At 42.8% G+C, this 16,108-nt stretch overlaps 1 protein-coding gene across 2 annotated transcripts in view; it reads left to right on the top strand.

The window, feature by feature from the left end:
• Positions 1 to 16,108, top strand: part of LOC139370602 (echinoderm microtubule-associated protein-like 6) — a 56,353-nt gene that overhangs the window by 16,420 nt on the left and 23,825 nt on the right. For both annotated transcript variants that reach the window (XM_071110188.1, XM_071110187.1), the window contains exons 9-30: positions 499 to 755; positions 1,082 to 1,291; positions 1,859 to 2,026; positions 2,301 to 2,407; positions 3,716 to 3,816; positions 4,113 to 4,299; positions 4,933 to 5,038; positions 7,894 to 7,987; positions 8,227 to 8,327; positions 9,004 to 9,206; positions 9,680 to 9,791; positions 10,130 to 10,257; positions 10,362 to 10,503; positions 11,059 to 11,211; positions 11,336 to 11,467; positions 11,756 to 11,844; positions 12,037 to 12,204; positions 12,482 to 12,683; positions 13,886 to 14,012; positions 14,675 to 14,753; positions 14,986 to 15,115; positions 15,957 to 16,055. In XM_071110188.1, coding sequence (XP_070966289.1) covers positions 499 to 755; positions 1,082 to 1,291; positions 1,859 to 2,026; positions 2,301 to 2,407; positions 3,716 to 3,816; positions 4,113 to 4,299; positions 4,933 to 5,038; positions 7,894 to 7,987; positions 8,227 to 8,327; positions 9,004 to 9,206; positions 9,680 to 9,791; positions 10,130 to 10,257; positions 10,362 to 10,503; positions 11,059 to 11,211; positions 11,336 to 11,467; positions 11,756 to 11,844; positions 12,037 to 12,204; positions 12,482 to 12,683; positions 13,886 to 14,012; positions 14,675 to 14,753; positions 14,986 to 15,115; positions 15,957 to 16,055 — 3,095 coding nt within the window. The remainder of the gene's footprint in view (positions 1 to 498; positions 756 to 1,081; positions 1,292 to 1,858; positions 2,027 to 2,300; positions 2,408 to 3,715; positions 3,817 to 4,112; positions 4,300 to 4,932; positions 5,039 to 7,893; positions 7,988 to 8,226; positions 8,328 to 9,003; positions 9,207 to 9,679; positions 9,792 to 10,129; positions 10,258 to 10,361; positions 10,504 to 11,058; positions 11,212 to 11,335; positions 11,468 to 11,755; positions 11,845 to 12,036; positions 12,205 to 12,481; positions 12,684 to 13,885; positions 14,013 to 14,674; positions 14,754 to 14,985; positions 15,116 to 15,956; positions 16,056 to 16,108) is intronic.

Here is a 16,108-nt window from a genome sequence, read left to right as displayed (position 1 = left end):
CCAGCTGTGCCATCAGAGTCCTGGGTTCGCGCCCAGGCTCTGTCATAACAGAGCCTGGGCGCGAGGTCCGTGGGGCGACGCACAATTGGCCTAGCGTCGCCCGGGTTAGGGAGGGCTTGGTCGGTAGGGGTGTCCTTGTCTCATCGCGCACCAGCGACTCCTGTGGCGGGCTGGGCGCAGTGTACGCTAGCCAAGGTGGCCAGGTGCACGGTGTTTCCTCCGGCGCATTGGTGCGGCTGGCTTCCGGGTTGGATGTGCGCTGTGTTAAAGAAGCAGCGGCTTGGTTGGTTGTGTATCGGAGGACGCATGACTTTCAACCTTCGTCTCTCCCGAGCCCGTACGGGAGTTGTAGCGATAAGACAAGATAGTAGCTACTACAATAATTGGATACTACGAAATTGGGGAGAAAAAGGGGTAAAATTCAAAAAAAAATAAAATAAAAATAAAAATAAACAGGACTGTAAAATAATGTGTCTTTTCTCTCCTCTGTGTCCCCAGGGACATGACGGAGGTGGTTCACATCAAAGACAGGAAGGAGGTCATCCACGAGCTGAAGTTCTCGCCGGACGGCTCTTACCTGGCGGTTGGCTCCAACGACAGCCTGGTAGACATCTATGCTGTTGCGCAGCGCTACAAGAAGGTGGGTGAGTGCAACCGATCCACCTCTTTCATCACCCACCTGGACTGGTCGGTGGACAGCCGCTACCTGCAGACCAATGACGGGGCAGGGGACAGGCTCTTCTACAGAATGCCAGGTAAAAACCACTCTTAAATCCTATAATAGGATGGCCTGACTGGTCTAACGTCTACCGTGTTGACATAGGCTTGATTCTGGCCTACTGCTCTTTGACATAACCTCTCACTATCCTTTTAATAAATATATATAAAAAATACATTAATAAAATAATGGGGTACAGTAACACTTCCCCTTAAAGGTGCAATCTTCAGTTCAATCAACCACAAAGAGAGCACCCCACTACTGTTTTGGTAAACAGTTGATGGAAGGGATTGGAGAAATGTAACCAGTTGACTTATGGTTGACAGTGACATGTCTCTATGCTCTTCTCCCTCATCTCCATAGCGGGGAAGCTCCTTAGCAAAGAGGAGACCAAGGGAATCCATTGGATGACCTGGACAGGCATCATCGGTCCCGAGGTCAACGGGATTTGGCCCAAGTATGCCAACGTCACAGACATAAATTCCGTGGACGCCAACTACAGCAGTGCCGTGCTGGTGACTGGGGATGACTTTGGCCTCGTCAAGCTTTTCAGGTTCCCGTGTCTTAAGAAAGGTCTGGCTATATGTGTTTTCTTACAAGCCTTTCTCTCATGCATTCAGTGCCTGTAGCAAATATAGGGTAGATAGATATTCTTAGTTTCTTTGGTCACACTTTGTTTGGTGATAGTATCAACATCTGTAGAGCATCTATCAACAAACTATCTGTTGACAAGCAACTGCTTGCTAAGGTTAGGGCTAGGTTTAGAATAAGGGTTAGGGTAAGGGTTAAGTTTAGGGTTAGGATAAGGTTTGGGTTAGTAGATAGTTGAAATGTTACTGCTAGTCTGTAGGTAGTCTGTCGAGAATCTTCAGATGGACTATAGATAATAAAGTGTTACAGTTTTTTCCCCTGCATAGGTCACCATGATAATCGACAATGATGGAATTCAGTCATCAGAAAAAATATACTTTATTGATAGCCGTAACACTACCTTTACCAGGCAATGTTATGGCCATCATATCAAGACATATCTTATAAGAAAATGTCCCAGCTCAGCTTCTAATATACTGTATGTTTTAATATATGTTATCTCCCACTCGGTTTCCTTAAATGCATTCTTTTGTGGTCTTTGTGAAACAGCGGCTAAATTCAAGAAGTACATCGGCCATTCTGCCCATGTGACAAACGTGCGCTGGTCCCATGATCTCCAGTGGGTGTTGAGCACTGGAGGGGCAGACCACGCCTTGTTCCAGTGGAAGTTTCTTCCAGAGGGGGTGATGAACGGTGTTCTGGAACCCCTCCTTCAAGGTGACAATTGCTGGATTACAAATGAACCCCAAGGCCCTAAACCTACATTTACATTTGAGTCATTCATTTATCACCTGGTCACCTGGTTAATGTGCTGTCATAGTCTTCTGTCTGTTTATCTTCTGTGTGAATGGTATGAACGAATGTAAGTGTAAATGTCAAGTCTGGGTGATGACTTGTTGGTTTGATCTATCTATTTATTTATCTATATCTATTGAATAGCCTCCATAAAGGTCAGAGGTCATCTATCCTCTGTTTGTGTTTGCATCTCCAGAGGGATACGCTGATTCAAACAGTGGAGAATCCGACTCGGACGTGTCTGACGTTCCGGAGCTTGACTCAGACATTGAACTGGAGGCCCAGATCAGCTATGAACGACAGGTGGAGTAAAATATTTTGTGGAATAAGCCAATGCACAATTGCTATTGGGATTGCTCACTGTCTTGCAAGTGTTATACAGTACATGACCAAAAGTATGTGGACACCTGCTCGTCAAACATCTCATTCCAAACTCATTAGCATTAATATGGAGTTGGTCCCCCTTTGCTGCTATAACAGCCTTCACTATTTTGGGAAGGTTTTCCACTAGATGTTGGGACATTGCTGTGAGGACTTAGTCCACAAGAGCATTAGTGAGATCTGGCACTGATGTTGGACGATTAAGCCTGGCTCGCAGTCGGCATTCCAATTAATTCCAAACATGTTAAATGGGGTTGAGGTCAGGGCTCTGTGCAGGCCAGTCAAGTTCTTCCACACTGATCTCGATTAACCATTTCTGTATGGACATCTCACATTGTGCACGGGGGCATTGTCCTGCTTAAACAGGAAAGGGCCTTCCCCAAACGGTTGCTAAGTTGGAAGCACAGAATCGTCTAGAATATCATTATATGCTGTAGCGTTAAGATTTCCCTTAATTGGAACTAAGAGGCCTAGCCCGAACCATGAAAAAAGGCCCCAGACCATTATTCCCCCTCCACCAAACTTTACAGTTGGCACTATGCATTCAGGCAGGTATCGGTCTTCTGGCATCCGCCAAACCCAGATTAGTCTGTCGGACTGCCAGATGGTGAAATGAGATTAATCCCTGCAGCAAACGCGTTTCTACTGCTCCAGAGTCCAATGGCGGTGAGCTTTACACCACCCTAGCAGACGCTTGGCATTGCACATAGTGATCTTAGGCTTGTGTTCGACTGCTTGGCCACAGAAACCCATTTCATGAGTTCCCAACAGACAATTATTGTGGTAACGTTGCTTCCAGAAGCAGGTTGGAACTCGGTAGTAAGTGTTGCAAACAAACAATTTTTCGTGCTGTGCACTCGGCGGTCCTGTTTTGTAAGCTTGTGTGGCCTACCACTTTGTGGCTGAGTTGTTGTTGCTCATAGATCTTTTCACTTCGCAATATAACAATACTTATATAACAATACTTATAGCTGACCGGGGCATTTCTAGCAGGGCAGAAATGTGAAAAACTGACCTGTTGGAAAGGCGGCATCCTATGACAGTGCCACGGTGAAAGTTACTGAGCTCTTCCGTAAGGCCATTTTACTGTCAATGTTTGTCTATGGAGATTGCATTGACGTGTGCTCGATTTCATACACCTGTAAGCAACAAGTGTGCAGAAATAGCCAAATCCATTAATTTGAAGGGGTAACATAATAACATATGATCTTATCTTAAACTGTCTCCTAGGTTTACAAAGAAGACCTCCCACAGCTGAGGAAGAAGCTAGTGGGCTCACTGAAACGACAGAAAGCACCAGACGAGGGTCTGCGTTTGCAGTTTGTTCACGGGTAAGGCACCTCAAGGGTGACTGTATATGTATGTACTGTCAGGCCACTTCATATACTTGCAATGTTTATTCCAAAAGTGATTTTGCCATGCAGCAGGTATTTATTAAATTCTACACGTGCTTAAAAGTATATCCGACAGAGTATGTTTTGCTTCGAAGTACCATAAAGTATCCAATAGCCTTGTTTTAACTATCAGGACAGGTCGAGGCCACGCTACTTTTAATTTTACCAGTAATCACCAAAGTGTATAAAATTATGTAACTATAGATTTTTCCTGTCAATTCCTCATTGCACAGGTACAGAGGTTGTGACTGCAGAAACAACCTATTCTACACCCAGGCAGGAGAGGTGGTGTATCACGTAGCAGCCGTGGCTGTGGTCTATAACCGTCAGCAGCACGCACAGCGTTTCTACCTGGGTCATGACGACGACATCCTCAGCCTCACCGTCCATCCGCTGAAGGACTTCGTTGCCACCGGACAGGTAGATCCACAACCATATATTCATTTCTGTTTATTTACTCTACTTTTTTCTGTCTCTCTCACGCTTGAGTAATAGAATATACTGCTGCAATCCATCACCATGTAATTGCATATGTAACTAGGCAAGACAGTTAAGAACAAATTATTATTTACAATGACAGCCTACCAGGGAACAGTGGGTTAACTGCCTGCCTGCCTGTTCAGGGGTAGAATGACAGATTTTTTACCTCATCAGCTCAGGGATTTGATCCAGCAACCTTTCGGTTACTGGCCCAACGCTCTAACCACTAGGCTACCTGTCACCCTAGGTAACCTAGTCATAGCTACATAGGAGTTCCTGTGTAACTATTACACTTATCGGGGCAACAGAAGTTAGTGTAACCGTTTTTTTTAATCATGTCTTCTTAAATTGGCATATTTAAGAGTGAGTATTTACAGTTCCAGTCAAAAGTTTGGACACACCTACTCAATGCCAAGAGTGTGCAAAGTTGTCATCAAGAATCTCAAATGTAAAATGTATTTTGATTTGTTTACCACTTTTTTACCACTACTATTTTAGCAACTTAGCTATGTGCTGTATTTAGCACCCACTATGCATTTTGCAGTTGAAAGTTGAATTTGTCCCCATGCTCAGGTTGGCAGGGACCCAGCCATCCATGTGTGGGACATCCAGACACTGAAGTGCTTGTCCTTGCTGAAGGGCCATCACCAAAGAGGGGTGTGTGCACTGGAGTTCACAGGTAGGCCTGTTCTTCTGCTCAATGTTGGGGAGAGCTACAGTATGTTTAACTGTATTTTTCTTCGGTTTACTTTACATGTGTTCCCTCAACGGTTCTGGTTAAAACAGAGATGACAAGCAGTAGATTCACAGTTGACTGATGTTTAATAAAGATTACGTTTGGCACTTAAGTTTGGCACAGCGCAAGGCACGGCGCAGTAAGTGATGCAACATCGGCTAGGCACTTGAGTGGTAATGGCTTTGGTTGACAGCTTATTGTTAACCAAGAATCTAAATGCACACTTGTCTGCTCTATCTTTGGTAGACTTAAAGGTAGACAGCAATATGACAGGTCCTCTTTATATAGCTTTATATAGCCTTTTACACTTGTACCCATATACAGGTTGAAAATGGAACCTAAATTGGAACGTAAGGGCTGTACAGTAACATGCTATACATGACATCAGAGCTCTGGCTCTGCACTTCACAGCGCTGTATGGGGTTTGACTGACAGCTGTTCTGAACTTGAGCACCGTACGCAACAAGAAGTTAGCCCCCATCTCTCCTGATAATTGGGCAACTTTTGCACACAGTGTCAACGTTTATGATCACTAGATGTCATGTTGTTATATGCTGGGTTGTTCTGAACAGAATGAGCCTGTTTGTAACTTGTGAAGAGAATTCGCCGTGGCACACACACCTGAATGCAATCATGACTCCTTTCTATGTGCACCAAAATGATGATCTGCTTCGCTGAATTGCCTTGTGAAACCCTAACACTTTAAGATTGTATTTTCTAACTTAGCTAGTCATGTTGACAATAGAACAAGCTTTCAAATCATGCCCGCCTGACCCAGATTCCGATTTATAATGGACCGTTTCTTCAATTGTGTAAACAACAGCAGTCATTTTGTGATGGCTGGGATGCAGGGTTGTGTTCCGAACGAAACCGCTACAAGTGTGTTTGCTCTTTTACCACAACTGCACAGCTAGGAGAGCTAAACCGTACCTTATAGTTGAAGATTCTTATTTGAGTCATAAAAGTGCATTGAAATTGTTTAGGAATTGTGAACACTTTGGAGGTGTGTGGTCACTTGGAGACACCACTTAGTCCTCTCACTCACCCTAGTATTTTTTTGGTCTTATGTTGCACCAACATCCTGGAATCAAATTGTACAGTATTTGTCACATGCCGAATAAAACAGGTGTAGCTCTTGCCGTGAAATGCTTACTGAGGGGCACCCCTGAGGGGCCCCCATGTTGAGGATCAGCATGGCAGGCGGCCCGTCAGGAAGTCCAAAATCCATTTGCAGAGGGAGGGGTTTAGTCCTAGGGTCCTTAGCTTAGTGATGAGCTATGAGTGCACTATGGTGTTGAATGCTGCACTCTAGTCGACGAACAGAATTCTCACATAGGTGTTCCTTTTGTCCAGGTGGGAAAGGGCAGTGTGGAGTGCAATAGGGATTGCATTTGTTGTGGATCTGTTGGGGCGGTATGCGAGTTGTAGTGGGTCTAGGGTTTCTGGGAGGAAAGTGTTGATGTGAGCCATGACCAGCCTTTGAAAGCACTTCATCGCTACAGTGCTACAGGGCGGTAGTCATTTAGACAGGTTGCCTTGGCGTTCTTGGGCACAGAGACTGCTTGAAACATGTAGGCGTTACAGACTCAGTCAGGGAGAGCTTGAAAATGTCAGTGCAGACACTTGCCAGTTGGTCAGCACATGCTCTGAGTATGCGTCCTGATAATCCGTAAGGCCCTGCAGCCTTGTGAATGTTGACCTGTTTAAAGGACTTACTCACATGTGCTATGAAGAGCGTGATCACTCAGTCATCCTTAACAGCTGGTGGTCTCATGCACGGCTCAGTGTTGCTTGCCTCGAAGCGAGCATAGAAGGCAATTAGCTCGTCTGGTAGGCTTGTGTCTCTGGGCAGCTCGTGGCTGGGTTTCCCTTTGTAATCTGTGATAGTTTGCAGTAAATGTTACCGAATGTATCCAGAGTATTTTCAGATTTCGTAATCAGTAAATGTTGCGAATAGTGTAGTACATGTAAAATGCATATACAAATCAACATTGAAGGAGGAGATTGCAGCAGCGGTGTTCTTCGTGGCTTGGCTGGCAAAGCTCCACTATTTGTTTTGTTTTAATGACGTATAGAGCTGGTCTTTTTTCAACAATCTTTATTAAGAGCTGTCATTTTATTGTGAGGAACTGCAGTTTTATCTGAATTATTTTCTGTTTTATCCTCTTATGTGAGTGATCTTGAATTCAAAACAGCTCAAGTCTCAATTTCCGATCAACCAAGTTCAGTACAGGATCACTCACATAACGGGGAACAAAATAAAAATTATAATAAAACTGCAGCTCCTCTCAATAAAATGACAGCTCTTAATAAAGATTGTTTAGTAAAGAAGACCAGCTCTATACGGCATTAAAATAAATAGTTTGGATTCAGGCTAGTGTCAGGTGAACTTGTGTACTCACCTTTTGGTCTAATAATTTTCCCATTATTTCCAAACTTTTCCCTTTCAGTTGCTACCATGGTTATGCATATGCTTTTCATATTTCTTCTGTAAGAAACATTTAAATGTAGTCCAATCCGTATAGGCCCATTCCCACGAGTGTCAAGGGTTCAACACTTCTACAGGCATTGCGAGATCTGATAAGCTGTGCAACTCGACTGTGATAAAGACGACGTGGAACAAGGGCATACCGGATTTCTTGATTGCTCCAATAGCTGACGACACAAATTAAATGATGTCCATGTTTCTGGATATCTGAAAGCTGCTGACCTTTACTGAATGCGGCTGTATGCACGCATGAGTGGATGGGATAACAAAGAGGGCATAACAAAATGGCTCTCTTCCCTTTGGCCCGCAGTGGATGGGAAGAGTCTTGTTTCTGTGGGCATTGACGAAGGTCATTCCATCGTGTTGTGGGACTGGAAGAAAGGCGAGAAACTGGCAAAAGCAAGGTACAGTATGCATTCAGTAAAGCAGGACATTCCCATTCAAGGTTATTTACCTCCATCCACAACTTAATGTTCAAGTATCCCTATGGAGTAAACACATAAATCAAGATGTAATGAATATGACTAAAAAGGATGATTGATTGAAAAACAGTGTAGATATTCAATGAAACATGAGCTAAATGCAAACATTGATGGAGAAGAAAACAGACTGATGTGTGTGGGTTCTGCTTTTCATTTCTTAGGGGCCACAAAGATAAGCTTTTTGTGGTGAAATGCAACCCCTTCCGTATGGACAAGCTTGTCACCGTGGGAATTAAGCATATAAAATTCTGGCAACACACAGGTATTCCCCATGATTATTTCCATTCCCAATATCGTTTAATTTAGCAACAGTTGTTGTTCCTGGGGTTCACAGAAAACTGGTGGCACTTTATTTTACGATAAACTATCAAAATAAAGAAAGTGGCACACTCCATGTATAATCTCCCAGCAATTGAATGGGTATTTACCAATGCATCACTTCATCAGGAGGAAGGCACAGTGATGCCGAAACGCTGGTAAATACCCATTAAATTGCTGGGAGATTATACATGGAGTGTGCCACTTTCTTTATTTTGATAGTTTATAGTTTATTCGCCGTTAGTCAGCACCCCCACACTAACTATTTTCTGGGTGTGCGCCAGCTCATGTTTTTTAGCCACTTTATTGTACACAACAGAAATGTATTTAAGAAATTACATGATAAAAGGTCATTATTCTGCAACGTCCATGTGAGAATTGTGATAGTTAATATTGGTTTGACAATGCAACTGTTCAGTGAAGCAATTCAACCATGAATTGCTTTGTTGCCCTCTAACATATTATCTAAATGAACACCACACAAACTATTAGACGTGTGGCAACGGTACTGTTTTTGTTGTTGTTCCATTGTCTAAAAAAACAACACACAAAATCAATCTTCGACTCTGAACGCTTGAAGAAATAGCTTTGTATGAAAGACTGCATGTGTTGGACCCAAGGTGGAGGCCTCACATTCAAAAGGGGTATCTTTGGAAACCTCGGGAAGCTGGAGACCATGATGTCCGTCTGCTACGGGCGCTCAGAGGACCTGGTTTTCTCAGGTTCCACCACTGGGGACGTATACATCTGGAGAGAGACCACCCTCATGAAGACCATCAAGGCCCACGACGGTCCAGTGTTCTCCATGTGCTCTCTTGACAAGGTACCCGCTGTCCCCAACCGTCACGTAGCAGTAATCACTTTTGACTAGTACTAATTGCCTCACTTTATGGGCCGGTTTCCCGGACACAGATTAAGCCTAATCCTGGACGAAAAATAATTTATATTTTTTGTCCAGAACTAGGTTTAATCAGTATCTAGGAAACCAGACCCAATACTATAATTCTCTGGATTAATTAACAGGATATCTTTACTTGGCAGCTCAGTACTCCATCAGCATACCACTTGCCTACGCTTCTTTACTCATCTATGCATGATCTTGACCTGTCGTTTACTTGTAGACCCAGGTAGACTATAGAATACATGTTCCTTAATGGTTACCTTGGAAACTGAAGCAGAACACAACTGGGATCTAAATTAGTGAAGGCGGTGATTGAACAAAATGAGAGAAAAAAGGAATTGGTCTTGTGGGCGATTATTCCCCCCCGGTGACAGAGTCCCCTCATTCTCTCGCAGGGCTTCGTGACTGGGGGCAAGGATGGAGTGGTGGAGCTATGGGATGACATGTTTGAGAGGTGCCTGAAGACCTACGCCATCAAAAGGTCTTCGCTGTCTGCTTCATCTAAAGGTATGCTGTCTTCTTCTTCGATTTGTTCGCTCCACATCCAAAAGCAGGCTATTATAGACTATTATATTTTAATATTGTAAGTCATGTACAATATCTCAACACAAAAACTATTCCCCGGGTAAACTAAATTCAAGCAGTAATGTACCAATATTGAGAAATGCTATGATTGTGAATGAATGAATAAATTATAAATGTATTCAAAACATGAATGAACGAATGAATGCCATAGGCAGCAACAACTTCCATCAGTACAAATAATGGTAATTGTTGCCATTTGCTTGCTGCTATTTTGGAATTGATGTTTGCTCTTTGGCTTCACCTCCTGCTTCTTTTCTTAGGATTGCTGCTGGAGGACAACCCATCTATCCGCGCCATCACCCTTGGACATGGACACATCCTTGTGGGAACCAAAAATGGAGAGATTTTGGAAATTGACAAGAGCGGGCCAATGACCTTGTTGGTTCAGGTGCGCAGAGGGGGTGGAATGTAACAGATCAGAATTTACGCAGATTTGCACTGTCTTAGAAAGTCCTAACAAATGGTTTGACTATTACGTGTGTGTGTGTTTAGGGTCACATGGAGGGTGAGGTGTGGGGTTTGGCTGCTCACCCTCTGCTTCCCATATGTGCCACTGTAAGTGATGACAAAACGCTCCGAATCTGGGAACTCTCCTCCAACCATCGCATGGTAGCTGTCCGCAAACTTAAAAAAGGTACCTGCTATAATTTTGTCTTGTTAAATATTTTATAAAAGTTTCATTGAAAAACAATTACATCTGTAATACATATATAGAAACGTCTGTGGTCATAATGTGCGTATGACCACAAACGTTTCTACTGTATATATGTATTACAGATGTACCAGTAATTGTTTTATAAAATATTTTTAAAACTTAGGTGCTGGGCTCATGAAGAATACTTGAAAAGAACATAAAGGCCCACACACTGAATATCCTCCCAATTACCACCTCTATTGAAAACGTTTCAATCCACAAGGATCTTCGTTTAGGTCAAAAGATCTGCAATGCATGACATTTAAAATAATAGGGCTTTACAATGATACATTTCAATGTACTCAACATGCAGCATTTAAAAAGACAACCACTGTCCCCCGAAATGAAATATAAAAGCAAGTATCCTCAAAATGATCCTCCCAGAATACAGCATTATGAGAGTATCTGCACTTTTTCTTTCTACCTCCATGCATGTTTAAAATCGGTTTCTGTGGCTGAAATCAGGATCATAGCTATGTTTTTTTTTAATTTGAGGTGGTAGATGCTGTGCCTTTTCTCCTGATGGGAAAGCCTTAGCCGTGGGTCTGAACGACGGCAGTTTCCTGGTGGTGAATGCCGACACCTTGGAGGACATGGTGACCTTCCATCACCGCAAAGAGATCATCTCGGATATCAGGTTCTGCCAAGGTAATTCCAGGATGTGGTCATTTATTTACAAAATATTTTTGGGCCTGTTGTTTTTGCAAACAAAGTTGTATGTGACCAAGGTCGGTTAACACTACAGTTTTCACTCTGCCATATCCCCCTCCAGATGCTGGAAAATACCTTGCGGTGGCTTCTCATGACACTTTTGTGGACATTTACAATGTGCTGACCAGCAAGAGAGTGGGCATCTGTAAAGGAGCTTCCAGCTACATCACCCACATTGACTGGGATACCCGTGGTAAGTGAAAGGAATAGAAATGCCTATACACTTGGCTTGGGAGGTCGTATAAATAAATACCCACTGCACACACGGTTGTATATGTTCTTGTATAGTTTATAGCAGCAAATTCAGACAAATTACAGATTGGGCCTTTAATAATTTAGTCATTGATGATTCTAGTTGCAATCTAATTTGTTGCTGTCCACCCTTCTTCCCTTACATGCACATTTCTCTTATGATTCAGCCCTAAGAGTAATATTTATACTTTTTTTCAAGAGCTATTATTGTTTTTAATCCTGAATACAGGGAAATTGCTACAAGTCAACACTGGTACCAAAGAACAACTATTCTTCGAAGCCCCAAGAGGAAGGAAACAAACTATCAATATTGCGGAGGTTAAAACACATTATATGTTCCTTGATTTTGTCATGGGCTCCTATTGATGAAATCATGCATCAAAATGATATAGCGTCTTTTGCACAGATGTGTCAGAGGTGAAAGATTATATGTACATGTAAAACCCTTTTTCAGAAGCATCGTGCGCGCATGCCTGTTTGTGTCTGTCTGTCTGTGTTGCATGTTTCCAGTTTGAAAAGGTGGAATGGGCCACCTGGACCTCAGTGTTAGGACCCACCTGCGAGGGGGTCTGGCCCACACTCAGTTTTGTAAATGCTGCCTCTCTCACCAAAGACCGGAAATTGCTGGCCACTGGGGATGACTTTGGCTTCCTAAAGCTGTTTGGTTATCCTTCCAAGGTGAGTGAATACAAGTCTGACGTAGAAATAAAATGCTCCATTTTATTGCACACATTCACAACAATCTCAATGCCATTACATTAGCAGGGTTCTGTTCATTAGAGCACACTGTAGCAAATGTTTTGAAACAGAGAACAAAAACAAGCGTTTGCTATGGGACAAAATTCAACGTAGTACCTCCCAGCTTCATTCTGTTGAGAATTTTTCTTCACTTTCGTGCCAAATGAACACGACCCAGGAGATGACTGCACTGAAACGAACCACTTCTTTGTTTCAGGGCCAGTTTGCCAAGTTTAAGAAGTATGTGGGGCACAGTGCCAATGTGACTAACGTCCGATGGTCCAATGATGACACCATGCTGCTGTCGGTGGGGGGCGCTGACTCTGCGCTCATGATTTGGGCCCGCGAGTTGTCAGGACATAAGGAGAGCAAGGCGGTGGATAGCGAGGAGTCTGACGACGATGCGGAGGAGGATGGAGGTATCGTTTTTTTTTCTGGATTAAAAAGGGTCTTAGGTGGTGGGTGTGGCAGGGGGTGTGGCAAGGGGCGCAGTCGGCGCAGATGAATTATTTGGAATATATTTAGAGGCTCCCATCTTGGTGGTGTAGAGAAACATAAAATGTTAAGCCAATTTCCTGCAATTATACAAATGTCTCCATGGAGCTGAGGTAAAATTTTCTGCTATTCTACACATTTTGCCACGCAGCTGAGAGAAAAGGTTGCAGTTTTAAAGGAAATTTCCTGCGATTCTACATATTCTTTTTTTATTTTTATTTATTTATTTACCCCCTTTTTCTCCCCAATTTTGTGATATCCAATTGGTAGCTTGCGATCGACCTGTTGGAGACCCCTGGATTCAAATCAAATTTATTTTTAAAGCCCTTCTTACGTCAGCTGATATCTCAAAGTGCTGTACAGAAACCCAGCCTAAAACCCCAAACAGCAAGCAATGCAGATGTAGAAGCACGGTGGCTAAGAAAAACTCCCTAGAAAGGCAGGAACCTAGGATGAAACATAGAGAGGAACCAGGCTATGAGGGGTGGCCAATCCTCTTCTGGCTGTGCCGGGTGGAGATTATAACAGATGGATTAGATCAACTTTATTATCCCACCAGGGGGGGAATTCATTTGGTCATGTGCTTAAAAAGACATATACATAAAAACACAGAATAAACACTATAAAATGCATATGAAAGTACAACACATATTTACTGTACACTTCTTTCAACTAGTCAAGAGTCCAATTAGATTACCCATTGCACAGCCTGTTGGAATGGAAGAGTCCCTGTATCGGTTCATCCTGAGCCTCTTTTGAAGAAGTCTCCTTCCCCTAGTCAGGCTGAGGCTGCTATGACAGCATTTTGGGTGAAAGGGATATGTACTGTTCTGTAAGATATTGTCCAGTTTTTGAAGGATGAGCTTTGTGTACAAGCTGTTAGATGATTGTTGGTCTATACCAGTGATCCTTCCCGCTGTCTTGCTTAATCACTGTAGTTTGGCTTGGTCTTGTGCTTGCATGTCTTGCAATCACACGTCTTGCGCTCACATGGTATGCTTGGAATGTAGCTGGCTAAATTCAGTTTGGTTGTTATTGTCTCTTGTTTATGATTGTATGTGGTTATATTTATACATGGTTGTATTGTTCAGGCACAAGGAATAGACATTATTTTTTATCTCTGTAGGGTATGACAGTGATGTTGCACGAGAGAAGGGTACCGATTACATCACCAAGATCTATGCTGTCAGCATCCGGGCCATGGTTGGCACAAAGCCTCACCAGCGAGAGAAAGAAGTGCTCGTGGAGGAAAGGTACCGTATGGCCAACAAAAATGAATGACGTATTTTAGAATGGCATGGTCAGTTTGTATACTGCTATTGTAAGAAGGTTTTGGTAACGTATTTGAAGCAGCCAGAAAATAATCAGATTATCTGACCAGATAACCAAAATATGACATCTGTCCCATGAAGTAATGTTCTTGTCATGAAAAATAACGCAGACAAGTTGGTTTATTGTAATCTGGTTATCATTATGTGCGCAGAAAAGTTAGGTCGCCCCGTTATATTAGGAGAACATTTGTCGTAATTCCACCTATCGGGAGGCAAGGCAGAGCTACTACCATTCAAGTTATCTATGCCTCTGAAAATCTTTTCAGATCTACATCCTGTGGCTAGTTGTTTCTGGACCTTCCATACTGCTCTGCTCTAATAATAATAATAATCACAATAACAATCATAATACATTTTATTTGTAACACTTTTCAAAAACACAAAGTGCTACAAACACAAACAAACTTCAAATCAGTAAAAACACAGAACAGCACATGATAAAGACACAGTAGTTCTATAATGGCGAGAGTGAAGTCAGGTAAGACATGTACAGCAAAGTACTGTGCAATTAGGCACTCTAAAAGCCTCTGCAATGGCTCATATCAATCATGTCAATTCGCCATGTTATCATTTCTTCTGTGCAGGCCTCCTGTCAGTAGAGCTGCCCCCTTACCAGAGAAACTGCTGAAGAACAACTTAACCAAGAAGAAAAAACTTGTTGAGGTTTGTGAGATGGATCCATTTTTAAAAGGGGAGGCTGCATAGTTAAATAGCCAGGCAGGGTCTGGTGGGCCGAGAGATGTTGCCTAAGGAATGTCTGTTCAGGTCTTATAATGTACATACAAAACATTTGATGGGAAACATCAGCTTGTCCAGTATTTTGCATTTGAAATATTTATGTTCGGCGGAAAAAAGAAGTTCCTGTTGCTTTTTCTCATTTGGGTGTGCTTTTCAGGAGCTGGCCTTGGAACATGTGTTTGGATATCGGGGTTTTGATTGTCGAAACAACCTGCATTACCTCAACGATGGCGCCGACATCATCTTCCACACTGCCGCAGCAGTGGTCATCCAGAACCTCTCTGCTGGTGTGTATGAAGAGATGGACTGGCCATAGGGCAGTTATGGCAAATGCCAGATGGGCTGGTCCATCTTTAGCCCAGTTTGGCCTGTCTTATTGGGGGTTTCACGCAGACTTATCAGTATTTGGCTAATAATGGGGGCCTCAAGGCAAAAATGGGTTGGTATGGGGGCCGGCCTGTTAGAACTGCCATGGCAGATTTCTGGTCCCCGTCCGCCCCTGCGTGTATGAGCACAGGAACACTGAACACACTACTGACCTGAGCTAACCCAAGCTATACTGTGCTGGCCTGGTTACACCTTCACCATAGTTTACATTTTGGTCATTTAGCAGATGCTCTTATCCAGAGTCAGTGCTCCTGAAACTGTGCTGGAAAGGAAAATGTGCAGCACACTTTGGTTCATGTTGGCATGATAGTGTGAAATGGCGTATCGGGGTCTGGTGCTTCTTATAGGCATCCTAACAGGACCCCTGCATTCGTTATGACTATATTTCTTAATGCTATTGTGCTATGCTATCACACAAATGTAAACACTTAATATATATTTATATATAAATAAGTAATGGGCTATACAAACCCAGGACCCTCTAAAAACGAAAAGGTATAACACTCATATTCAGAATGTGGACACAACTAACTGTTTGCTGAACTATTGACTATTCTAGTGATAATTGTCACAACCTTTAAGGCGGTATATACATATTTTATTTTATTTCATGACACACTTTTTTTCTGCACGTAACTGTATATAAATAAGGGGGGAAATTTAGTAATTTAAAAGTAAAGAAAAACTCCTGAAATGTGCTGGGACTGATATTAAAGTTCCATACTGTATCTCTCCTCACAGGGACTCAGAGCTTTTACCTCGAGCACACAGATGACATTCTGTGTCTCACTGTCAATCAACACCCAAAGTATCTAAACATCATTGCCACAGGACAGATTGGTAAGTGGGGACCCACTCTATTCTCATGACTTTCACTGAACCCATCCACATAC

The sequence above is a fragment of the Oncorhynchus clarkii genome, chromosome 17, assembly GCF_045791955.1.
Source record: "Oncorhynchus clarkii lewisi isolate Uvic-CL-2024 chromosome 17, UVic_Ocla_1.0, whole genome shotgun sequence".
NCBI classification, from domain to species: Eukaryota; Metazoa; Chordata; class Actinopteri; order Salmoniformes; family Salmonidae; genus Oncorhynchus; species Oncorhynchus clarkii.
Note: the sequence above shows the minus strand (reverse complement) of the source record. Positions and strands in the feature narration are given on the sequence as shown.